The 27,957-nt window shown below is 32.6% G+C and overlaps 1 protein-coding gene across 1 annotated transcript; it reads left to right on the forward strand.

Annotated features, from left to right (window-relative positions):
- Nucleotides 1–21,533: 21,533 nt before the first annotated feature.
- Nucleotides 21,534–25,896, forward strand: LOC101222986 (probable chlorophyll(ide) b reductase NYC1, chloroplastic). Its single transcript, XM_004150005.3, has 10 exons — nucleotides 21,534–22,361; nucleotides 23,044–23,122; nucleotides 23,208–23,343; nucleotides 23,545–23,619; nucleotides 23,721–23,913; nucleotides 24,205–24,273; nucleotides 24,450–24,589; nucleotides 24,698–24,820; nucleotides 25,037–25,229; nucleotides 25,373–25,896. Exons 1-10 carry the CDS (start codon nucleotides 21,726–21,728, stop codon nucleotides 25,556–25,558), a joined length of 1,830 nt encoding a protein of 609 aa, XP_004150053.2. The 5' UTR covers nucleotides 21,534–21,725; the 3' UTR covers nucleotides 25,559–25,896.
- Nucleotides 25,897–27,957: the final 2,061 nt, after the last annotated feature.

Here is a 27,957-nt window from a genome sequence, read left to right on the forward strand (position 1 = left end):
CTAAAAGAATGACAATCACTAATCCACTATTTTCATACGATTTATATTTCAAATTATTTTTAAAAATTTTATTAGATAATACATAGTTATTTTAATTTATATTTAAAATTTTACACTTATTTATTAAAGAAGTGTATTTTGCAAACAACATTCAAATTTGGTAAATGTTAACTAAATTTGGTAAATGTGAACTAAATTTGCTATTTTGTTGCTAGATTTATGTTAATGGCAAATATATATACAATAATTTCAAATGTGTTATATTTTAAACAACTTATTAAATAACACATAATATATAGATTTTAATAAAAAATTTAATTTTAATTTTAATATATATTTTGAATTTAAATTTTAGGATTTAATTATGCCTTAACGACATTTTTGCAATTATTTGAATATTCTTCTTTTAGATTTTATTAGAGAAAAGAAAAGAAAGAAATTGGGAGAGGGCAACAGACAAGAGATAAACACAATGTGAAAGAGAAAATTTTTATTGCAAACAAGAGAAAATAACTCAAATGAATCTCAAATGTATGAAGAACTCATCGATTTAAGTGGACGAACTCACCGTTTTGAGTGGATGAACTCATCAATGCGTATCTTGCTAAGATGTATATAAGTTTTGAATTCTATGGTATAATTTCATGAATTCATCTTTATTATAATATCAACAATACTCTCACTTTCAACTTGAAGCTTTCGGCTATGATTGTTCGACAGGTGTAGAGCCAAACCCTTTAATTGAATGTGTCTCAATTTTGCAATTACTCATTTCAAATGAATTGCATCTTTTGGACGTTGAAATAGATTTTAAATTTTGCAGGCATGAGGTGAAGCTTCTCATTAATGACAAATTTTCTAATTTTTATGTTTTTGCAAAAAAAATTTTTTTGTAGTATGTGTGTTATTTCAATTACAATGTATTTGAGGTTTAGGTAAATAATTGTACTTTTTTATATTGGATAGGGGCATTTGAGGGATGGTTTAATTTATTTATTTTTCTAATTTTTATGGTTTGCTATTATAACAATAATTTAAAATTATTTTTGCTATTTTTCCAAAGTAAAACTCATGATTTGCTATTGTTCTTGACAACCCTATATTTAAAATGGTTTGGTTGCTTGCAAACTAGGATTGTACATAAATTGAGTTGGGCCAGATTGGAGGAAAATTATGGATCAACCCAAAGTATTCAGATCGACAAAAAATGAACTTTATTGGTTCAATATATCAGGTTAACTCAACCTAACCCAATCCAAAAAATTAGGTTGTATTGGCAGATTGGTTTTTTTTTCACCTCTCCATAATTTGGACAAATTTTCATATTGTTTTTCAACATGAAATTAGGAGAAAAAATTGTCATTCGAGGTGCAAGGTGACATAAATATGTTATACATTCAAATTCCAAGTCTACAATCAAAGGAGATTTACTTTTAGGTTTTAGGTTTATATATATAATCGGGCTGGACCGAGTCAACCCAACCCCTTGCTTGCATGACCCGACTACTTGGCTCAACTTTTTTTCTCCAATTTTCTAATAATCCAACTCAACCCACACACAAAATTTAACTCAACCCAACCCTTACTGTTTGGGTTGGATAATTTGGATTGATTGGATTATCAATTTTTTTGAACATGACTAATGCACATCCAAAAGGAAGAGGGAGTTGAAAAGTTTTTTTGCATATACACTCTTTCTTATGTTTTGTTGACAGAGAATTAGAAACGATTAGGCTCTAAAATCTATGAAATATGCAAAAATCAAGAAGGTAAATTTTCATAAATATAACAAAACACCAAAATATTTATAGCCCGTGTAACAAAATCAAAAAGTCAAGCTGACCATTTTTTTAAATATTCCAGATTTTCCTTTCCTTTCATCTTCTTTCTTCTGCTATTTTTTTTGGGAATTGCATCAGATGACAAAAAACATTTAGAAGAAACAACCCATGACACATCTTTTTTGCATACTGCGAATATGACAAATATGACAAGTAATTAGTGATATCAGACGGTTATCAGATGACTATTAAAAGACTATCAGAGGGTTATCAGAGGACTATCATAGGATTATCGACTTTAAATTTGCTACTTTTGCAATTTAGAAAATATAGTAACTGATAGAACTAAGTCATGCACAGCGGAAAAAGAATCGAATTTCTACCCTAATTGCCATAATTAACATCTAACCATAAACTAATCAAATTAGGGTTTTAAGAAGTATTACCTTTGAAGCTTTCAAAAGGTTTGATGTCTTCTTACCAATTCTACCCGAGACCACCACTAGTACTCAACTGCTATCCTCTAGACAAAGAACCGGGTTGTGGGACCCAATTTTGGTGTAGAAAGTAATGGAGATAAAATGAGATTGGAAGCTTTCTTTTTTCTTTTGTTGAGATTATGAAAATGATAAAAGAGGCAAAAGTCCTTCAACATTTGAAAACATCTCTATTTATAGCCTAATTACATGCAAAAATGCATGCAATTCAATTGCCAAATCTCAACACCTAATATTCCACTAACAATTAGTGGAACTTAGTGGGCTAGGTGTCTATATCTCATATAGCCACATATCCCACTAAGAGTTAGTGGGATTATCCAACAAAATGTTGGATTTTCCCACTAACTTAGTCCAAGGGTAAAATGGTCATTAGATATTTCTAGTCAAAAGTCAAACTTTGACTTTTCTTAGTCAAAAGTCAATATTTTGACTTTTTACCATTTTGTCCGTCTTGACTAATTCCAACCTCCCGAGCATGAATCCGCATTCATTTTTCCAAAATTCAAATCACATTTGAATATAAGGCCGGTCAAAGTTTGACTTTTCAAAGTCAAAAGTCAACATTTTGACTTTTTACTATTTTTGACCAATTCCGAGCTTCTTAGTATGAATCCGCATTCATACTTATAGTATGTAAAACATAAAGCTCTATTTCTAATTAGAAGACCGACGATTATATCACTGTATATGTCGGTTTTCCTTTCTTCTCCCCATTCGAACAATTCGACTTATTTCATCACACTGTTCTAAGTTTAATCCATATGAGCTAGCAGAGGAACCTAATGGACCTATAGATCATGGGCTCCAACGATTCAAGATTAACTAGCTAAACTCTTTTAAACCGAGTTAATCAACATTCGTTAACTAACGGGTCATTCCACTAAAGTCCCGTAGTTGCACTCCCCTCACTATAGATATATTTGTGTCCATTTGATAAAACCATAATCAGTAAGTTAATCCTTCACAGGTTGCTCGTAACCTTGGCTGGGTCAAAATACCGTTTTACCCCCAAGATTACATCTTGCTCCTTAAGTCCCACTAATCCACTATTGAACAATTGGTTTAAGGTTTAACCTATAAACTTAATCCCTCTAGGGCCAATGAGAGGGTGGGGCCCCTTGTTCAAGACTTGGATTCAGTGCTTAAGAGAGCAACCTATCTACTAACCCTAAAGCGGGTAGGAGTGAATTCCATCTTGTACCCTATGTTCCCAGCTATCCACCCGATCTTACCCCTGAAATGGGAGGCTTATTGGGCCAACGCTGATGAGCTGCCCTCACCTATGCAGATCTAAGGATAATCTCGTATGAACAGGAGTTTATAGTTAACTCAGGATTAAGACTAAGTTACCTAGGTCATCAATAATTGAGATAGTCAGTTTTAAACAGTAAACGGTGTTATAACGTAAAAATGACTAATTCATGGTTCAGTATTATGTAAACATTTTACATAGGATGCCCCCACTTTCATGTCTCTACATGAACGATTAGGATCACATCGTTTGTACTACAAAGTGGGCCGCATCCATAGTCTCTCAAAATAAGGCGCCCAACCTTTATTTCATATACTATAGACTATTTAGGCTATATACTCGAACTTGATCCACGTTTATGTTTACACATAAAGTTCAAGTTTATTCAAAAAATAGCCTTGGAACTTTGATTTATTGGATTTAAGATTATAATATTTAATTTCTCAATAACAACTTTATTGAATAGAATATGATTTACAAACTACGAGTTTTAGGACAAAAAATTCCAACAGTAACATGTGTCCTATTATCTTAATTTCTTTTGTTATTGTTGCAAATGTCTGGTTGTTTGAGTTGGGACATAGTAGTTTCGCATTTGTGTAATGCAATTGCAATACGTCACTAAGTAGGTTCATTGCGCGTAATGTGATCACCATATCTTTCTGTATTGCATGCTTAATTTTAGGCGATAAGTCACAATTCTTGATCATAGCATGCAAAATGCTCACTATGTACCTCTTCATCGCGTAATACATAAATCCTCATTCAATATAAGTTTTCTTACTGCTTGCCCAGGTGCAATTGAAAATAGTAGGTTTACCTTGGTGATTCAGAATCGAACACAGGAAATTGCTTCAAGACATTAGTTCTAGGAAATTACTCATCAATTTAGGCAATATGAAAGAATTAAAAAATAACAAATATAAAAAATGTTAAATTAAGCTTAATAACTAAACACGCAACGAGAGTTTGTAAAAATGGGACAAGAAAATGGTATGGTAATGCAAACTAGCTTGTATGATAGAAATGAAAGAAGGAATATCTACGTATTATCATGTGAATAAGTAATGAAATAACCTTGATGCGATGTAACTCACTAACCATACTTTTATTTAAGGTTTGCTTCTCTCAAACTCGTTATATGCCACACATGGTCGCTCTTGGAGATCCATATGACAAAGTATAAATTGACGAGTTATATCTAGAAAGGACTACTTATAAATCGTATAGGATTCAACAATTAAGGACTGCAACCTGTCGGTGCCCATTGTCCACACTTTTTCTCCTTTCGTGATACAAATGTTGAAAACGATCTTGCAAGGAAGGGCGAGGCTCTTCCCTACGTGCATTAGTTAGGTCCTAGCTACTTTCTCTTTCAGGTAGTTGGAGACTTACACTGGCCAGACGATGAGAATAGCTGGACTAACGTAATAGGACTTCTAAGCAACACTTCTTATCAAGAACTCACTACTACGAAACTAGCAATACTTGACGCAATGTAGCGGGCAAGCGACATTTTGGCAACCCACATCAAGTAACGTTTGGGCAACCTACTATCGACAACCTCACATTATTTCAAATGACCCACTCCTTCTCATCGACGGTGACCCATGGCTGACGACAACTCGAAGAGAAAGGTACCTAGTATTCTTTTCTCTTTGTCGATTATCTTTAATTAAATTGTTCTATCTTGTTCCCTTCCATTTTGAGGTTTTCAGTTTATACTACGCTAATGTTTTGGTTGGAACGTCGTCGTTAGATTTCTTTATGGCATTGGACATCGGAAGCGATTTGTTTTGGTTACCATGTGAATGTTCCAGTTGTTTTACTCATTTAAACACATCAAATGAAGGAAAGGTATTTAAACCAACTATATGCAAATCTTGAAGTTGATGTTCTCTTTGATGAAATCAACTGGTTAATTCTTGTTTTGTTTATCTTTCTACAATATGTTTTTTTTTTTTTTTTTGTCAATTTCCTCTTTATCTTTTTGTTATTTTCTTAGTCTAATTATTGAATAAAAGAATAAGGAAGAAAGAGAAAGCACAAAAGTTGGGGCTTTGCTCTGCTTTACGTTCCCTTCCAAGCTAAAGAACATAGAAAAAATGGGTTTCATTTGGAGGCTTTAATCGTTTCCCTTTTCTCTTGAGTGTTGCTTATCGATCAGTAAGAGATTTAGTGTTAAAATTACATGTTTCTTAGCATTATTGAGGCTTGTTTCTTTAGTCTTTTTGGACCGTGGTTTGTGCTTTTCTTCATGGTTTCTCTTATTAGTTATTAGAATCAAGTTTTGCATTTTCTCTTTTGAATGATCGTATGAATTCTTAGACCATGAGAATCTATTGCGGCTTCACTAATTGTCAGTTTTTTTTTTTTTTTTGTCAACTTAATTAAGAAATGATTCCCAGTCAATATGCAGTTACATCGTTGAAGAGGTTATTTTCTGCTCATTTTGATAGAACTAAGACATGCACAGCGGAAAAAGAATCGAATTTCTACCATAATTGCCATAATTAACATGTAACCCTAAAACAATCAAATTAGGGTTTTAGAAAATATTACCTTTCAAGCTTTCAAAAAACTTCGATACCTCCTTAGCAATTCAAACCGAGACTACCACTAGCACTCAACTACTATCCTATGGACAAAGAACCGGGTTGTGGGACCCAATATGGTGTAGAAAGTAATGGAGATAAAAGGGGATTGGAAGGTAGAAGTTTTTTTTTCCTTGGTTGAGATATTGGAGAATGATAAAAAATGCAAGTTTTCAACCATTTGAAAACACCCCTATTTATAACCTAATTACATGCAAAAATGCATGTAATTAGTTTGCCAAATCTCAACACCTAATGTTCCACTAACAATTAGTGGAACTTAGTGGGCTAGGTGTCTACATCTCATATAGCCACATACCCACTAAGAGTTAGTGGGATTATCCAACAAAATGTCGGATTTTTCCACTAACTTAGTCCAAGGGTAAAATGGTCATTAGATATTTCAAGTCAAAAGTCAAACTTTGACTTTTCTGACCATTTTGTCAAACTTGACTAATTCCATCCTTCCGAGCATGAATCCGCATTCATTTTTTTAAAATTCAAATCATATTTGAATATAAGACCGGTCAAAGTTTGACTTTTCAAAGTCAAAAGTCAACATTTTGACTTTTTACAAATTTTGACTAATTCCATCAATTCTGAGCTTCTTAGTATGAATCCACATTCATACTTATAGTATGTAAAACATAAAACTCTATTTCTAATTAGAAGATCGACGACTATATCACTATATTTGTCGGTTTCTCTTTCTTCTCCCAATTCGAACAATTCGACTTATTTCATCACACTGTTCTAAGTTTAATCCATATGAGCTAGCAGGGGAACCTAATGGACCTATAGATCATGGGCTCCAACTATTCAAGATTAACTAGCTAAACTCTTTTAGACCGAGTTAATCAACATTCGTTAACTGACGGGTCATTCCACTAAAGTCCCGTAGTTGCACTTCCCTCACTATAGATATAGTTGTGCCCATTTGATAAAACCATAATCAGTAAGTTAATCCTTCACAGGTTGCTCGTAACCTTGGCTGGGTCAAAATACCATTTTACCCCCAAGATTACATCTTGCTCCTTAAGTCCCACTAATCCACTATTGAACAATTGGTTTAAGGTTCAACCTATAAACTTAATCCCTATTGGGCCAATGAGAGGGTGAGGCCCCTTGTTCAAGACTTGGATTCAGTGCTTAAGAGAACAATCTATCTACTAACCCTAAAGCGAGTAGGAGTGAATTCCATTTTGTACCCTATGTTCCCAGCTATCCACCCGATCTTACCCCTTAAATGGAAGGCTTATTGGGCCAACGTTGATGAGCTGCCCTCACCTATGCAGATCTAAGAATAATCTCGTGTGCACAGGAGTTCATAGTTAACTCAGGATTAAGATTAAGTTACCTAGGTCATCAATAATCGAGATAGTCAATTTTAAACAGTAAATGGTGTTATAACGTAAAAAAGACTAATTCATGGTTCAGTCTTATGTAAACACTTTACATAGGATGCCCCTACTTTTATGTCTCTACATGAACGATTCAGGATCACCTCGTTTGTACTACAAAGTGGGCCGCATCCATAGTTTCTCTAAATAAGGCGCCCAACCTTTATTCATATACTATAGAATATTTAGGCTATATATACTCGAACTTGATCCACGTTTATGTTTACACATAAAGTTCAAGTTTATTCAAAAAGTAGCCTTGGAACTTGATTTATTGGATTTAGGATTATAATATTTAATTTCTCAATAACAACTTTATTGAAACAGAATATGATTACAAACTACGAGTTTTATGACAAAAAATTCCAACACATTTGTCTTTCAGCTGTCTAACATTAGAAGAGACCAAGGGAATTGTCTTTTGAATTTCCTTTTGGGGTTCAATATGAGGTATGAAGGGGAAAAAATGGAAATGTGATATTTCAGTAATAGGTGAAATAACCATGCCTAAGCTTTTCTTAGCTTGCTACTGAGTTCATTATCCCAACTTTTGTATACATTCTTTGATATTTTTTTTTGTGGAAAAGTACAAATGTAGTGTGCTTTGATATTGTTGATAGCATAGTTTGGGTTTAGTGGCAATCATTAAGGTAACCTTGCAAATTCTCAATTTCTAAGGTCAGTTGCAGTGCCAATACCATACAAGCTACAATACTATACAAGCTTCACATTCTACCTTTGATTGGTGTGTTAAGACACTTTACTATTCTTTGACATGTTGGTCCTATCTCATGTTTGCTTGTTGAAGAAGAAATTATTGTACCTTTTAGTTATTTACTCATTTTACTTGTTATTGCATAATTAGTTTATACTAATTAGTTGTAAGAAATTTTCACTTTCTAATGTACCGTCTTCTTTACCTTTTATTTTAAGTCACTATTTTCTAATACAACATTTTTTGGACTTTTGAACATAGATTTTTATGAAATGAGGAAGTTTTAATTCTTGTTAAATCTTAACTGAAATAGGTGCTTTAGTTATTTGTGAAAGAGAATGTTGTCAAGTTACTTTATGCCTCATTGTAACAAGTTCAAAGGAGAAGTAAATTTGTTTTAGGCTAAGTTATAAAAACTATGGCTGGAGTTTGGAAAGGAGGAAATATTGTAGTAAATTTGAGATTCCAATTCTATTTGCACCACAAACACTTCTATTTGTCTCTTTAAAACCAATCATGTTCTTTTTAATTGAGTATGCTGAATTTGTTAATTGTTCTCTGTCATGTTAGCATGCTTTGGCTGCGATTGTCATCTTTGTTGTAACAACTTTGGTAAGCATTGCTAATCTAGCAAATTTTTTTTGTTAGCTTGATACTCTGATCATGTTAACAAATGATGATTAAATGAACTTGATTGAACTAATTGTGAAAGCTGTGTTTATTTTCATTTGTTGATTGTGAAAGTTGATTAATTTTCACTTGATTGAACTAATAATGCTTGTATGTGCATTTGAGAAACCAAAATATGATTCTAGGATTATTGGAAACTTGCACAGGAACTAGAATAGTTATAGTAGCACTTGGGCGATAAATGAATGAAAAGCTATTGTAACCTAAGCCAAATAAAAGTCAAGAACCTTCTCAATCTATTTTGACTAAGCTGGAGGAAGAATTTTTGTGTTGTGCCATTGCTTGATAATTCAGAGGAAGTTTGAAGTAGTAATAGAATATATGAGTTAGATTCCCTTCCCCCCACCCCAATTTCGGGGTAAGGAAAAAGAAATTAACGAAAAATGGTCAAAGTTAGGAGGCAAGTTAGTTCCTCCATTTACATGGGATGTGCACCACTTTTGGAGGATCGGGTCAAATCATTGAGGTTTGATGTATAGTTAAAAAAATTTAGTTCTTTTAACCTTCTTCCTTTCTAATCTTGTTTCAGTGATTTATTTCTTGGTTTTTCTTTTCTGGTTTGCTTTAGGAATCATGTGGGCAATGCAGGGGAATGGGGGTTGTGGAGGGTGCCATGAAGGTTACAGTTACTATACCTAATGGTTGTTTATCATGTTGGATTTTGACTGATAAAATATAATGAATATACAATGTAGAATAACACTTTCTTTACGTAACTGCAACACTTTAGTCTGCTTAAAGAATTGAAATTAATTAGATTGCATTAGATATTATTTCTTTTAGTTGTCTGTTGTCTATTTAGAATGCACTTCCGTTTAGTGAAAAAAAAGAAGAAAGAAACGGAAAGAGATAACTCAATTTCCTAAATATTTAATTTTTTTATAAAAGTATTTTATATTTTCAAAAAGTTGAATTGTTAAATCAACCAATTTTTTCTACTACAAGTCTTTTATTAAACTTTGTTTTTTTCTTATTATTTTACAATTTCAACAAAAATATTTTACATAAATGAAAAATAAAATAATACAATTGGTCTGTACTGTACTGTGGTGTATTGTGTGTGCGGTCCAAATTGTTTTTATACAAAATCAATTTAAAAATTAATACATATTTGAGTATAAACATTATTTTAATACATTTTTTTTGTCATTTTGGAAACCGTATTAACAAAATAAATAAGTTTAAACAAATGCAAAAAAAAAAAAATACAATTTTTGTTTGTATTTGGTTTACATCAAACATTCCATAAGCATTTCTTACATATTAAAAAAAATAGCATATTTTTTTTAATGTATTGGATTTAGGGATCAAATTGAACTACGAATTGAAGACAAATGAAAAATTAAATAACACAGTTCTGTGTGAATTGAATTTACGGTATAAATTTCATAAACATATTTTACACCACCATACAAAAAATTAATACACTTTATTTTGTATACTTGATTTAATGTTATAAAAGAAAGACTAAACTACTATACAAATGAAAAAAAAAAAAAAACTTTACTTTTGAAAGTATATTAGGTGTACGTTACAAGTAAAAAAATATTTATACAAAATCAACAAAAAAAAAGAAAACGATACAAATTTTTTGTGAAGGCTTGGATTAGGGCACAACCTAAGTGAAAAATTGGTTGTAAAGATTTTATGGTACGAACAATTTACACAAATGCAAAAAATATTAGCACATTTTTCATTTTGTATTGGGTTCGTGACAAAAAAAAAAAAACAATAATTTCATTTTCAAGAAAAAAAAATTATGTATTTTTTCTCATATTGGGGTTAACGTACAAATAAAAAAAATTACACAAATGAAAAAAATACAATTTTTTTGTCATAATCCTTTCCACGTAATGCTTCCCCCAAATAATCATTTTTCCAAACAAAGGTTATAATAATCCTTCGTAATTCTTTCGGTTAATCATTCCTCCAAACAAAGATTATAAATAATCTTCCATATTATTCCTTTCACTTAATCCTTCTCCCAAACAAGGATTATAATAATCCTTTCCTCCACTTAATCCCCGTTTCTTATTCCTTTTTTCCCTTTTTCCTTTTCTTCCTCAAAACGGCCCTTTCAAGTCTTACTTGAAACAGACTTGTGGAGTATTATACTTGAACTGAAGAGAAAATGAGATATTACAATGAATTAAACTTGAATGTGGTGTCCAAAAACTTAAGTTAGGTTACATTTGAATGGTTCACAAGAATTGTCCTCAGTGTTCTTTAGTTTTAGTTGTATGATTATTGGAACAACTTTTAACTCAAAAGAATATATGAAACTTTACAATGATTTCTATTTCATATAGTTGTTTTTTAATATATTTTGTTTGTAACTTTTGTTGTGCATTAGGGGTTGATTCTGGAGATACCATTCGTGTACCAGAAGCTGGTAATAGTGGGGGAAGAGAAACTCATCCTGGCAACTTGATCGTTAAATTGAAGGCAAAAACAACTAATATTTTTCTTTAGCTTACTTTACCAATGTTTGTTCTTGAAAAAGCACATGTTTTGCTGTTGAGATGTTTCTGTTAGTCTCATTGAGTTTTGTGTGATACGTTTCCTTCTAAACCATCTTATCATTGCTAATGTGCTCAAATCTTACAGATCTATTGTATTGCATAGTTTCTTCCATTAGTACACCCCCTGCCCTAAAACTGTTGATTACTATACTAGAATATGAAGTTTTAAAGGAGGTGGCATACAAGGCTACTTAAAATGGTTTAATATTCATGGATGAAAAACTATCTGATATACACTATAAGCTTATGACAAAGCACAAAATTTTCTTTGCAAGGTTCAAAGTTTGCAGCATCATTAACTCTGTACATCCCTTTCATACAATTAATTTTGCTTAAGATTAGGGTGCTTTCAGATTTGAAATTCTATCTTTCTAACTGTATTGAATTAGCATTTTTACATGGTTTTTAAATATAAAACACAACCATGTGTGCATCTAATTTGTTATATCAACAACAATTTTATGATTTATTATATTGCATCTTACAATGTGTCGTAGCTTTATGGTTAAATAATGGTTGCACTATCAAGGTCTTAGAATGCCAACGCTAGGAGTACAATCACTAATGGGAGCATAGTAGTCATCAATTTGGTATGTTGTGTTTAAATTATTATTTGAATTATTTTCTACGGTTCAAGTAATCAAAGTATTAACTTTAATATTTTGGGTTTCATATCAGATTGATACAAAGAGTCCATATAGTCAATTCGAGTTGGATGAAGTGTGAATGAAGCTTGCTAAATTTTTGGGTGGCCACATTTGATTATGGTGATTATATTTTGGGTTAGATAGACAAGTTTTGTTGATACTAGATATGAGTGTGATATTTTGTTGATATACTTGATATGGTTAGGTGTATTGGTTTTATTGATATTTTGTTGATACACCTATAGTTAGGCTATACATAGATATGAAAAGTTTAGGCTAACTATATGTATGTACATGGTTCATTGATATATATATATGTATATAATATATTAAAATATTATAAGTTTTTTTATGGAAAAAATTTAGTTGATTCAATTGTTAAATTAATGTGTACTTTAGCACATTTGTACATGTACTCTCTTTCTTTACTTATATATGTTTGATATTGTTGAACTTCAAAACAGGTACAAAATCAATTATATAGAGATATTTTAAAATATATAATTTTTTATTTAAAAAAAAAACTTGACATGCAAAACGTGTCAAGAGTAAACAAATTCTTGACGTAGAAAATGTCAAAAATCTTATATATTTTACGTTTCTAAATAGTTAAGTACAATTTTACTTGATGAGTAAACACTCTCAAACAAAAATTATCTTACTCTTGACACTGGATTACTTAACGCGTAAAAAACGTCAAGTAATCTCATAATACTTTATGCTTTTTACCTGTTAAGTAAACTAGGTTTACTTGACGCTTAAAAACTATCAAGTAAACCTTCATTTTTCTAAACGATCATGTACAAAGGAATCTTGAAAAAGAAATCTAAACGATCTTGATACAAGCTCGTGTACCAAATATATTACACGCGTGATTGTCAATTAATCACGCGTTGAGGGAGCATTTTGATATTTTTTATTATGGGTCTTTGAGTTTTTTTCGTTTTCAAAATTATTTTATTTGATATAAATATTTTGCATTTTTGTTATACTTTGAACGGTTAGCCATTTTTAATATAATATCAATATTTTTACGTCTAATCTCGAATAATATAATACAAACACGTTTCTCAAGTGCAATATTTCATGTTGGAGTTTTGTTTAGGACAAAATAAAACTCATATAGGAGACTGAGTTTGTTGAGCTTGGGAATGTGACAATCTAATGTCAAACTTTTTAGCTTGCACGCAACACTGAATAATATTTCAAACACTCCTGCTTTCTTTGAATTGATTCCAATCCATATTTCATTACTCAATTTCTAAATAATCATATCATATGCCATTTTTAATTATTAACATTCATATCTAAAAAAAAATTACTATATTTTCAACTATCCCTAAAATGTTTTAGTTAATAGAAGATCAAAATAAACTAGTATATCATAAATACACATATAATACTCTATTTACATCTATCACATATAGATTATAAAATTTTATTATATTTAAAAATTATATCATTTAAAATAATTGTTCATTCCATAGATAGGATATAGTACTTTTGTCTTTTTATGATGATAGGTTGAATTTAAACTGCAATCAGCTAGGAAAAGAAGGAAATTTAGTGTTATTTTAAGAGAGATGGTTAACCCTTTGAAGTCATATAAAAAGTTAAAATAAATCTATATATATACTCATTTTGTAACACAATTTTGTTGGGAAGAATACACCTTTCTTATTTAATAAAAATAAAACACATATTGAATATAGTTTTGATTGGTTTCAAACATTCAAAATGTTATTTTTTATTTATGAATTTTTTTCTTAAGAAACGAAAACAAACTAACAACCCAGACGAGTGATAAGAGGATAATAAAGGCTGGACAAACACCATCATAATAAGAAAAAAGGCTAGAAGAGGAGGCCAAACAAACTAAATTATGGATAACTTTGTTCTCTACGTCTACCAATTTTACCAAAATATAAATTGAAAAATTGTATCATATTTAGAAAAGAAAACAACTCATAAAACATCATTTATACATATTGCGAATATGACAAATATGACAAGTAATTAGTGATATCAAACGGCTATCGGAAGACTATCAGAGGGTTATCGACTTTTAAATTTACTATTTTTTGTAATTTAGAAAATGTAGTGACATGAATCCTATTATCATAAGTTTTTTTTGTTGCTTTTGCAAGCACTCCAAGTAAATTTACATAGGAAGCAAGGTTACGTTTAAAGCCCCCTTCACAGAAAAAAAAAAACACCCTCGAAAAAATCAAAATCCACAAAGTTCACTCATAACCTCTAAAGATTTACATTCGATCTTCATCCAAGAACTTTGGCCATATCATCAACGATCCAACTCCTCCTCAAGCCTTCAACAATGACCTTAGATTTAAGAAAGGGTACTTACAAAAATAGCAAAATAATATATGATAACAGGATGCATGTCACTATATTTTCTAAATTGCAAAAGTAGAAAATTTAAAAGTCAATAACCCTATGATTACCATCTGATAATCGTCTGATATCACTAATTTTTTCATATTTGCAATATGCAAAAAATAGGTGCCATGAGATGTTTTTTTAAAAATGTTTTTGTTATTTGATGCAATTTTCCCTTTAAGAACCTGCACAACCTATTTGTAACCAATGAAACTTATAACCTTTCAAAATAAGCTCATCCAGCGAATCTCTCAAGATCCAACTAGCTTAAACCCTTCTCTAACGGAATTTGACAAAGTTGCATTCCAATATAATGACCCTTCATGGGAGCAACCTAAACCATACTTTAAGAGGATGTACCTCAACGAGGAATGATAGAAGGGGAGCACAAGGCGTTGTAAAAGAGAAAATAGCCACAAAGGACTCCAAAACTTGAAAGACAGTGTTTTCATTAAACATCACTAGTATTTTCCCTTACTTCCATAATCTCCCAAGTATTGTAACAAGTTTCGAGAAGTGCCTTTTATGATAATTTTTTTTTTTTAAATTTACTCCCAATAATTACAAGTTGATTAAGAACCCCCTACAAACCAAAAAACACAAAAGCATTAAAAGGAAAGAAAAAAAAATCTAAATGGACTCGAAATCTTCCACCTTTTATTATGATACATGCTTTTGAAATGCGTCTGATAAAATAGAGGTGTACGAATAATCCAACAACGTGGACTACCAAACCCATATTATATGGGTTGAATTGGGTTAGATTGAAATGTGGGCTGGGTTGAGTTAAAAATTTTGATTTTTTTCAAGTTGGGTTGGGTCATATATATATATATATATATTTATTTATATTACATATTACATATCTTTTATTTAATAAAAGTAAAGTTAGGAGTATTTTATTAAACGATCATGTACGAAGTTAAACAATCCTATGGGAAGTTAACTAATCGTATAAGAAGTAAATGATCATTTGAAGGTAGAAAGCTAAAAAATCGTGTAGGAAGTTAAACGATAGTATGAAGAGTGTAAGAAGTAAACGATCGTCTAAAGGTAGAAAGCTAAACGATCGCGTAAGAAGGTAAACGATTGTTTAGAAAGCTTGTAAGCCCTCGTTCTTTTCTCCTTTTGTTTATTTTAATATTTTCAAATGAGTGAAAAACAAGTTTAAATCTAATTGTAAATTCTTTATGGATTGAATCTTTTTGTGGGGAAAAGTTTAGAATCAATTTTATTTTAGGTATTGACTAGGAAATTTAAAAAATGATGGAAAAACTAAGAAAATAGCCAAGATTGAAGTTTGGTTTTGGAATTGAAGGCATAAAGGTCCTTTCATATTTTATTTATTAAAAAAGAAAAACATCTAAACTCTCTTTCTCCTACTCAATTTTTCTAAATCATCAACCACCCATCCTCCTCTCGAAATTTTCCTTCCCCTTCGTTTCTCTATTCCACCAACCGTCTCTCTCACGTATGTCGGGAACTTCCACCTTTGTCGGGAACTTCCACAATGCTTAAAACTTTACACGTGTAAATTTAATATCATGCTTAAATCGTTAATCTTACACGTTAACCTTTGTTAAATCAAATTGACATTTTCTTTGTTAGACATTTTTTCTAACCTAACTTCATATTGCGAATAACTTCAACCACTTAACATTTCTCGTAAATAACCTTATCATGTGGTAACATTTTTACTCCAAGAAACCTTCCTCGCGAACTAACCAATTTTTACTCTCATAGAACACTTATCGCGAACTTAAACTTCAAGGTTTCCTCACAGACTTCTTTTACACGAAACACTTGGTTCTTCTCGTGAAGACTATCCAAAACGCCTAGTCTAAAACTTAGTCAAAACTTTCACTTCTTAACTTAAATTTCAGGTACAAGTCTTAATAAACTATGAAATGATGAGTTACTCTAAAATGCCAATTTCCTTATATTTGATTATAAGGTTGAACGACAACTTGAGTTGTTTGATAGTGATTGATAAAAAAGCTCACTCACTAAGCATTTTCATGTAACCTTTCAAATGTTTATTTCATTTCTCCCTAGGTAGTGGGGACATCCAGCGTTGAACTTACAGTCGTGATTGCCTTTTGTGTCTTGTAATCACATCATTTTGGTAATGGCCACTATCATTCTGCATAACATGTAGGGGTTAGACGAGTAAAGTCGCGTCAGTTCGTATTTTGTATCTTTTAGGGGACTTGAGTACCTACGATTAAGGTACCCTTATATTTGTTCATCAATGAAGTGTTCTTTTTTTTTTTTTTCAATATTACCTCCCGCATTTAAAATTCTAAATTATGAATTTGTTCCACTTACTAGGCGTTTGGCGCATCATTTCCCGAGAAAGATGTCTTGAATGTCTAGACAACACACCCTCCATTTCTTGCAAAGGTGTGAAAACTACGCAAGGAAACCTCTCATTGGAGACATACTATGCCAAAATTATGACAATATGGTAAGAAATTTTTTAATATCACCCCCTTGATGACTGCACATGCGGTGGATTAAAGAAAATGATAGAGTTTCTTGAATGTTGAATTTGTGATGATTTTTCTAATGGGTTAAATGAGTCTTTCTCTCAAATCCGAGCATAGATTCTTCTCATTAATCCTCTGCCACCAATTAATAAAGTTTTCTCCCTCATCATCCAAGAAGAAGAACAAAGATCCATTGGCACATCTCCATCTACCACAACTATTACCCTGATAACCAGAACTAATAAACGAACTTCCTCTAATTGTTTCAAAAAGAAAGATACACATCCAATCTGCTCTAACTATGGTTACGAAGGCCATGTAGTTGACAAATATTACAAGTTATATGATACCCATCCGACCATAGACTTGTGAACTGCAACTCAGTGCATCAACAAAAATAGAACAATTTTGTCCAAGCTGGAACTGATAAAGGAACAAAAGCATCTAAACCAAATCAATCTGCATTCTTTTCGAGTCTCAGCAATGATCAATATTCACAACTTCTAAATATGCTACAAACACACCTCAATGTTTCCCAAAATGGTGAAAATTCTAAAACAGAAACTACTCATGTAGCATATACTTGTCTTTTTACTCTACTTACCAACTGTCAAAATTATCTAATTTAGGTCATTGATTTCAGTGCATCAACACATATTTGTCATGACAAATCAATTTTCATTGTTCTTCGTAGTGCTTAGAATATGTATGTTATTTTGCCTACTAAAACACGTCTGACAGTTGAATTCTTGGGTGATATTTTCATAACAAAGGATGAGGTACTACGTGATGTTCTTTACATACCATTTTAGTATAATTTACTATCAGTAAGTGCATTCCTCAAACATAAAAATACTCTATTTTCTTTTCTAACATCGATTGCATCATCCAGGAGAAGTTGCTTTCGAAAACAATTGGAAATGTTGAATTCATCAATGGGGTTTACCTACTCAATATATCAAGAAAAGGATAAAAGTTGCTCAATTAAACACACTACTTTGATATGTAAAGCTTCAACATCTATTTGGCACAAACGATTGGGACACCCAATCAACTGGTCAATTAAAGGACCTATCACACGTGCTAGAATTTTTTTATTCTTTGAAATGTAAAGAAAATATGTCATATTTGTTCTCTATCTAAATAACATCGTCTTTCCTTTCCTGCCTTAAATAATATTGGTGAACATATTTTTTACTTAGTACATTATGACATATGAGGTCCTTTTAAAACCTATACACATGTCAGTTGTTCTTATTTTGTCACTATAGTTGATGATAAATCAAGATACACTTGGATCTATCTCTTGAGAAATAAAAGTGATGTTTTAGAAGTCATTCCATGTTTCTTTAAACTCATTGAAACTCAATTTTAAAAAGTAATTAAAACCTTTCGTTCTGACAACGCCCCCAAAAACTAAACTTCAAGGAATTTTTTGCTACCATTGGTACTAAACATTAGTTTCTAGTGCTAATTACACTCACAATAGAATTCGATTATTGAAAGAAAGCACCAACACCTTCTCAATGTAGCAAGGGCTTTTATGTCCCAATCTAAAGTACCTACAACCTTTTGGGGGGAATAATGTGTACTAACTGTTGCCTATCTAATAAACAGAAAACCCATGGTTCTGCTTTCAAACACGACTCCCTTCACTGTCCTATTTGGAAATTAAGATGCAGATTATACATACATAAAGGTGTTCAGGCGCTTTGCCTACACTTCTACACTATCTATCAACAGATCCAAATTTGATCCAAGAGTACATCCTTGCGTCTTTATGGGATTTCCACCAGGTATGAAATGATATAATCTGTAGGACATAACTCAAAGAAAAATTTTTGTTTCCAGAGATGTCTTGTTCTTTGAAGAGCATTTGCCCTTTCGTTTCACTAAAGAAGACACCAACTTTGTCACACATGATTTCCTAGAGCAGTTTGTCATACCTTGCCCCCTATTTGAAATCTTTGAGAAGAAAAGTGACAACCATCTCCTACATACGACATACATGAAACCATTCACAAAGCAAATCATGACGAAGATCATACTAATGAAAACCATAATCGCTACAAGAAAAATGGCCTACGAAGACAGTTAAAATCTATCATATTTAAATTCTTAACAGTTTTTCAGTCATTGTATCACCTATCAAGGTATGACTATCTATGATAGATTGAAAAAATTGTCATAACAAATCTCTATTCATGACAGAAAATAAATGTCACATATCCAATATTATTGACAAATAATGAGTGTCATTATTTTATATTTTATGACAATAATTGATTGTCATCAACTCACACATATTAGAGTAATTATCTGTCATTTTTTGCATATTGACAACAATTATAGAATGTCACAAATTCATATAATTTGACATTTTTTTCCTATCAAGAATTTGACAATCTTGACAGTTTTTTAAAAATCAAATGTCATATACTCCTTTATTACTACATTTTTTTACAAGAAAATACATTAAATGACCATCTCTATTTTTCTTTCTGCCTTACTATTACACAGACCAGTTCAATTACAAAGTACTTTTGATACAACACACTCATATGGAAACAAACAGTCAACACTTTAATATATATACCTTAGCATACACTTTGTAATATTTGTACAAAAAGATGACTAATAACCATTTTTGGTAAAGGGTTTACAATGAAAAAATAAATAGAGACGTCTTTTGCTACAAACAAGCTTAAAATAAGTACATTGCAACCAAAATTTTTGCTACCAACCCTACAAAAACTCTTATAAATCAATCAATTGCTCCAATATGGCTTCACCCATCCAATAGATTCTTGCAAAACCTAGTAAGAAAATAAAATATCATTTTAGAGTATGACTCTACACATCAATATAAGAATATAACAAGGTTTTACTCTTTGTAATGCCAACAAAGGTACAAATGTAAAAGAAAATCAACTTTTGATATCCATGAGTCTCCCAATCAACTTTAACACACCTCAACTAATCTCAAGGTCAAGAAACCTTGTAGGATTTTAAATCTATGGTATGAGACCACTATAATTCGAACTCAATCACTCAGAGATTTTTTTTTTCAACGGTCTCCATGACAATACTTCTAGCCCTTGTCACTTCTTATAATTGGCCCCTTATTACTCAAATGGACATAAACAACACTTTCTTAAATGGAGATTTTTTCTGAAGATGTTCATATGTCCTTACTAATGGGCTATAACTTTCAAAGTGCTAAGAAAAGGGGAGAAACTAGCCTACAGACTAAATAGATCAATCTACGATCTTAAACAAGCTTCAAGACAATGGATTGTTAAGTTTGCATCAACATGATCATTACACGGTTTTCATCAATCAAAGTTCGATTATTCATTATATACTCTAGGCAACGAAGATGGTTTTGTGGCACCTATTAGTATATCTAGACGACATATTACTAACTAGACCATCCCTCAAGTAATTGACTCTGTTAAAAGTGTTTTAGAAAGGACACTATAAACTCAAAGATTTGGAACAAGCTAAATATTTTATGGGCTTAAAACTGTCTTGTTCTAAAAAAGGACTCATGCTTTCCAAAAGAAAATATTGTCCGCAGATACTTGAAGATATGGATTTTTTAGATGCATAAATCAGTAACGTTGCCTATGGATCCCAATCTAAAACTCTCAAAAGATGAAGTAAAATTCATTGTTGACGAGGATATCACTTGCTACACAAGATTGATTGGAAGATATTATATCCACAAATATCTCGTTCAGATATTTGTTTTGTTGTCCATCGCCTTAGTCGGTTCCTTCAAAGGCTCACAAAAACTCATTTAGATACCACACGCCACTTGTTGAAATACTTGAAGAGATCGTCAGGCCAAGGCGTCTTGATCAAACCAGTTGCTACTTTTCACCTAATAGCCTTTGTTGATGTTGATTAGGGAGTATGTCTCAACACTGGTCGATCCATAACTGGCATTTGTATCTTTTTGGGAGATTCCATAGTTTATTGGAAGTAAAAAAAAAAAAAAAAAAAAAAGCAAGTCATAGTCTCGAGATCGTCTACAAAAGTCAAATATAGAGCACTAGCTTTAGTTACAAGTGAACACGTATGGATTACACAATTACTCACTAATCTACTTGTAAGACCCTCGTTACTAACAATAGTATTCTATTCTATGATAAGCAGGCCACAACTGCAATTGCTTCCAACCCAACATTCCATGAGAGGGCTAAACACACATAGATTGACTGCCACTTTGTTAGAGACAAAATCGTCGATGGATTCCTCGAAGTCGTGCCCATCAAATCTAGACTACAACTAGCATAACAATTGGAAGTTTGTTAGGGTAAAGAGGTAGGAGCTTGTTAGAATATGTTAAACATCAAACTTCCCCAACAAAGGACTTGAGCTTTGTATTTAATTAATTGGTGGAGTTATTTTCTGATAGTAAGATAAGTTCCTTTATTCAACACTTGGTTACATCTTAGAGTGTTTAAAATCTTTTGAAATATATACATATATATATATATATATATATATACACAAAGATTCAAATGTAACACATTATAGAAGAAAGAGGTTATGTTAATTAAACATTGAACTCATGTTATCTACGTCTCTTTGATTTTGCAAATTGTGATATGGGGAAAAAAAGAGGACCACTACCTAGAGGGAAGATTCAAAAGCATGATACGTGTAAGGCTCCATCACCCTCCCTTTAGGAGTAATCTACATCCAGCTGGACATACACAACACATGAGAAATGATGCTGACATCGACCAAAGGTCCCACGTGTCATCTTTGTCATACAAGGATTAGGTTGCTTATCGTGTGGTCATCACAGTCCTTTCTTCTCGAATTTACCCGCAACGCCACCGCCCACTTTGATATTTCATTCGCCCTCTATATAACTTTTCCAAAAATATCTCACATTTCAACTTTTACCCGTTTCCCAAAACCAAAACAAATTCGAGTTATTCTTCTCTTACATGAATTCCCACTTTTTCTGCAACTCTATCTTCCATTAATGACTACGCTCGCCAAGCTCCACGTCTACCCACAAACTTTCGATGGTCCAAGTACTAGAGATGGGCATCTGTTCGGAGCTCTTGGTCCGGGACTTCACCGGTTTGATGCTGGAGTATCGACAAGACGTGGTCGTGGGTTGTGCTTGAGAAAGTGTAGATCCTTCAGAGGAGGGGATGGTGGGGATTTTGAGAAGGAGAATAGTAAAGGGAGGAACCGGAGAAATTCGAGGTTAAAAGAGGTGAAAATGAAGAAGGAAAGTCAGTTTTGGAAATTATTGAGGTCTGGTGTTTTGGGTAAGTTTAATTTGCTAATGGGATCGGATGTTGATCAGGGGAAGCTTATGGCTAATATGGAGGGTTTGCTTTCTTCGGTGAGTATTGCTCTGTGTTGCTCTTCTTATGTTCTTCGTAAACCCTGTCTCAAGTTCATGTATTCTTTGTTCATCAAGCGATATTGAGTTGTTTGGAACAAACTTGAGGATTTTTCAAATAGCCCCCTGATACATGGTTCTTTACCATTACTTGGCTTGTTGAGCAAATGTGCATGTAGTTTTAGCTCAAATCACTGTACCTTGATGTTCGATTTTTTTTAGTATAAGAAACCAATCTTATAAAAGACATTAAAAAAATATACTCATACATCCTCCAAGAATGGCTGCATTCGAAAGAATGATACTAAGCTGATAATTACGAGAAGTTTGACAAACGGATGCCCATAAGGAGGCTTTAAATCTCGCCCCCTCCATATTTGTTCTAAGGAATTCAAATTGGAAGTTTTCGTTTTCGTTTTCGTTATTTGTTTTTAGGATTTCGAATTTGAATTTCGTATAATTGGATAAAGATATGAATGAACAAGAAGGAAACTACTCTGGCTACTGTGGCATCAAATTGAACCAAAGCCAACTTAAGTCGTAAATGTATAGATCTATTTTTTTCTATATGGTAGATTTGATGTATGTATACTCATGAACCAAGGACATATGCTTTAATTTTTTTATTGGAGACTGTAGTAGTATCACTGACTGTAGCTCCTTTATTATCTTTAATAAATAGGCTGCAGTCCAAATTGGAAGATATATTGTTACAATGATGAGCACTGGTGTCGTACTTGCTGTCGGGTTTCAGTTATCAGGTATACAACATTTTAAAATTAAAAAAAAAAATACTATTGTCATTGTCGATGTTAATATGAATTCTGTTTCTTGAAAATTATGAAGGTGGTGACAGCCAGATGAACACCTTGATTTGGTATAGTTGGCTCGGAGGGGTTATTATTGGAACCATGATTGGTGCGAACATGGTATTAGAGGAGCACTGCAGTGCTGGTCCACGCAATGTTGTTATAACTGGAAGGTAACTAATCACTCCGCAGGGGGAATGTAGATAATTGGCACATTGTTTTAATAATTACGTGGTGATAGGAAGATTACTTTATCTAATGTTCATTGTTGGCTTGTTTGATCTTCCTTTGATATATTAAACTGCCTGCCATGCTCGTAACATGAAGACTCATATATGATCTGTTGTCTGTTACATGGATGGTTGATTATGCAGCACAAGAGGATTGGGGAAAGCACTAGCCAGAGAGTTTCTTCTTTCAGGAGACCGTGTTGTTGTAGCTTCTCGCAGGTGGTTTTCAGAATTAAATTAAAGTTCTGATACTTAATATATCAAGGTTTTTACACCTTGCTCACATCACATTTCCTTGCCCAATAATTTTTTGAAGACAGCTCTGAATCTGTTCAAGAAACTCTAAGGGAGCTCGAGGAAAACTTAAAAGGTCTAATGGTCAGAAGTGGTTCTTCCAATAAAAGCCTGGCACATGCTAAAGTTGTTGGCACAACGTGCAATGTTTGCGACCCTGAAGACGTTCATAAATTAGCCAATTTTACTTTAAATGAACTTGGTTCCATTGACATTTGGGTGAGTCATGAACTTACAGTGAACTTTTCATGCTCAAACTTGTACTATATGCTGCTTTTCTTGAAGTCTTTCTGTAATCATAATTTGATTTTAGATCTACTGATACATTCTTAAAATAGTGCCTTCATGCCTTGTTCACTTTGAGGGAATTTATCTTACTATAAAAAAATAAGCTATGCTTATTCACAAACATTTAAATTTTACATCATTAAGGATATCAAATCATGCCTATTTTCAGTCTTGTTAAAATAAAATCTAATTCAAGATTTTATTTTAACAAATTGTGGACAGATAAACAATGCGGGCACGAATAAAGGCTTTAGACCATTACTGCAGTTTACAGATGAAGATATTACTCAGGTAAGCTAAAATTATTAATTCTGAATTTCCCCCCTAAACTTCTCTTGATAAATCTGAACATAATGTTCTCCAATAGATATGAGCTCTTTGAATATGTTGAGCGTTGTCAGTTTATTGGGCATATTTAAGATACAACTTACAAGTTGATTTAATTTCATACACTGATTATTTGATAGATTCTCTCAACAAACCTCGTTGGTTCCCTTCTTTGTACTCGAGAAGCCATGCGTGTAATGAGAAATCAGGCTAAAGGAGGGCAAATATTTAACATGGATGGTGCTGGTTCAGGAGGTTCAAGTACTCCTTTGACGGCTGTGTAAGTTCATTGGCTCTTTGCTTACTATGAAATGTAAATGTAGTTGTTATGTCTATGAAACCAACGTTGGTTTTGGTGTTTATGCAATTTAGTTTACTGAATTTCCAGGTATGGATCGACAAAATGTGGACTTAGGCAGCTTCAATCATCTCTTTTGAAAGAGTGCAGGCGGTCCAATGTAGGAGTACACACCGCATCTCCTGGCATGGTTTTGACTGATCTCCTTCTTAGGTGAATCAAGTTTCTTCTTATTATCCTCGTATCTCTATATGCATCAGATAAATTGCTAGAAGAACACAGTTTTCTTATCAATGATTTACGTCTTCCACTTTCCCAAGAAATATCTGAGCTTGTGTTATACTTGGTTGATCCACATTTTTCTGTGGGTAAGTATTATCAATTGGAACAGTTCTTACTAAACTTGTAATACTCGTGGCTTCCATACAGTGGTTCAACTGTGAGAAACAAACAGATGTTCAACATCATTTGTGAGCTTCCTGAAACAGTTGCTAGAACATTAGTTCCCCGTATGCGGGTTGTGAAAGGAACAGGAAAAGCCATCAACTACTTGACTCCTCCAAGAATCTTATTAGCTCTGGTCACTGCCTGGCTGCGACGAGGTCGTTGGTTTGATGATCAGGTAAGTTCACTTCCATCATGGGAAGTAGCAAACACAGATGCTTCATAAGTTCAAGGATTAATACAATTCAAAATTTCATCAAGAACCCAAATGAACAATTGTGGAGAGTTGTGTTATTCATCCAGTCTGTCATATTATTGCAGGGGAGGGCTTTGTATGCAGCTGAGGCAGACAGAATCCGAAACTGGGCCGAAAACCGCACACGTTTCTCCTTCACTGATGCAATGGAGATGTACACAGAGAATACCTGGGTGTCTGTCTTCTCCCTTTCGGTCGTTTGTGCCTTCATCATCCTCTCAACCACAAACAACACTCTTCCCGGAACTTGATTCTTTTCAACTACATCGAAGACAACATCATTCACTTTACCGAATCAGAAGCAGCATTGTTAGGTACTGATAGGGGAGAAAAGAAAGGAGAAAATGACATTGTTAGTTCACCTAGCATCCTTGCACACAAAGAAAAACCAACCCCCACTACCATTAGCTAATGTATTGACTGCCTAACCGCAAAGTAAAGGCTTGAAGTGGGTGGCCTCTTGAGGCCTATTTATTTATTTACTTCAATTGGACTGATCTGTATTGAAATGTAATGTGTAAATCTACACAGGCAAGTAAAGTTTGTACCTCTTTTTTTTCCTTTAAGAGCCACCAGATTTCATTTTTCACTCTGTGTGCTGTGGGACTTTGTCAAGTCAAATGCTTTGCCAGTCCACAAATGACAAATGGCTTCTGCTGTGTTTCATTCAGCCTTACACATTTGACCAAGCAAACACCGTGTTTTTCTCCAATTCATCCTTGGCTGGCAGCCGGTGGGATACGTATTTTTGTTGAAAACATAATGAACGTATAGGACTAAAGATATTAAAAGAAGCATATCTTAATCATAGAATCTTATGGCAAATATTTAAGTTTAAGCATTGACTTTTGTTTATATCAAACGAGTATGTGGGCTTAAAATATCCATCCGAACCACATTTTTTTTGTTTGCTTCCATGAACAACTCATTTACAATTAATAATTAATATAAAATATTTTTAAAAAATTACCAAAATATTTCAGTAAACAAGAGTTTAATTTGAATTTTAATATCTTCGTAAATTGTATTATGCTATACGAACGAGTGTTAATTCAAATGTACATGTTTAAATTTATTATAAAAATATCGTTGGAATGCATTAAATTTGTTATTCAGCACTAGAAACTATCTGTTTAATAAAATTGTGTATTGTGTATTGTGCGACAAATATTTAGGTGGGTATTAATTCATAAAGTCTTATATTTTATTTCCTTAGTTTGACGCTTTCTTTATCCAGGCTGGTAGGAGGGTTTGGACAAATTTGTGGATTTTATATAGCGTAAGAGATGGTTTAGAAGCAATTTATAATATTGAACATGAGAATATAGATTAAGGAACAAAAAGTGAAATCTATAATTGGATTCACAGATGTATTAACCAAAAGAAAGAGGTATAAAATGGAGGAGAACCAAATGGCACATGGGTGGACCTCATACTTTCCCTATTTACTAATTAGTTATCCATAACTCCTATTTCACTTCCGTTGAACCCTACCTCACTTCACTTCAAGGGAATGAGAATCAACCAAAGTGACATTTCGGTTTGTGGGGTCTATAATTCTTTCTTTTCATTTTTCTCCATCATTGCATCCTTATTGTTTCATTTGCAATTATTTTGGGTATACAAATATCCCAAAAATCTCATACTAATGGAAATAATTGTTTTCATTTATATTCTCAATATCATCTCTTTATCTAACTACCAATGTACGACTTTGGTTACATTATAATACTATTAATAGTTCGTTTTCATGTATTTGCATACTTGTTTAATATGAAACTTTTCTACTCATTTGGTTGTATCAATTATTTTGCCGCTAACCTTGGTGATCCAATCATAGTTATCCACGTAGCAACCTAATCTCACATGTAATGGTAGCCGTATGTCAAAGGATATCCTTGTAAATAACATTACTCAAACCACCACCCCGAAAGAAAGAATAAGTAATCTCCCACATACGACCTACCTTTATTTTCCCTCTCTCTCTATATATATACATTAAGCTTGCTCACTAACAAAACCCACAAAACTGTTATTAAATAGTTTAATTTTTAAATTGTTATTAAACAATTTAGTTGTTTATTGTTATTAAACCGTTTAGTTGTTTCAATTTTAGTTTAGTTGTTCTACACTTTTTTCTACTACATTTCTCTTTATATAAAAAGAAATGTGTTGTATCTAAAGAATTCAGTTCAGAAAAATAAATTCAAATATTTTCTCTCTACATTTTCTACTACTCTTTCTTTATGGTATCAGAGCCTCAGCTTCACAGCAATGGCTTCTTCAAGTTCAACCCTAAATCATGGAACCTCCTCTTCCTCAAGAAATTATTCAATAATAATCAACCCAGGGCATCATTTAACCGTGATTAAACTCACAGACAACAATTATCTCACTTGGAAATTGCAGATTCTGAACACCATATATGGACATTCCTTGGAAAATCACATCCTCAGTGACTCCAAACCAGAAAAGATGAGATTGACCAGTGTTGAAGTTGAAAGAAACACTAAAAATACAGAAAACGACTCCGAAAGAAACACAAACAGAGAAGATTTGATAGAAAATCCTAAGTACATCAGTTGGATGAGGCAAGATCGTTTAATCTGTTATTGGTTGATGGGTTCGATGAATGAAGACATAGTAACTC

This window comes from Cucumis sativus, chromosome 1 (genome assembly GCF_000004075.3).
Source record: "Cucumis sativus cultivar 9930 chromosome 1, Cucumber_9930_V3, whole genome shotgun sequence".
Taxonomy (NCBI): domain Eukaryota; kingdom Viridiplantae; phylum Streptophyta; class Magnoliopsida; order Cucurbitales; family Cucurbitaceae; genus Cucumis; species Cucumis sativus.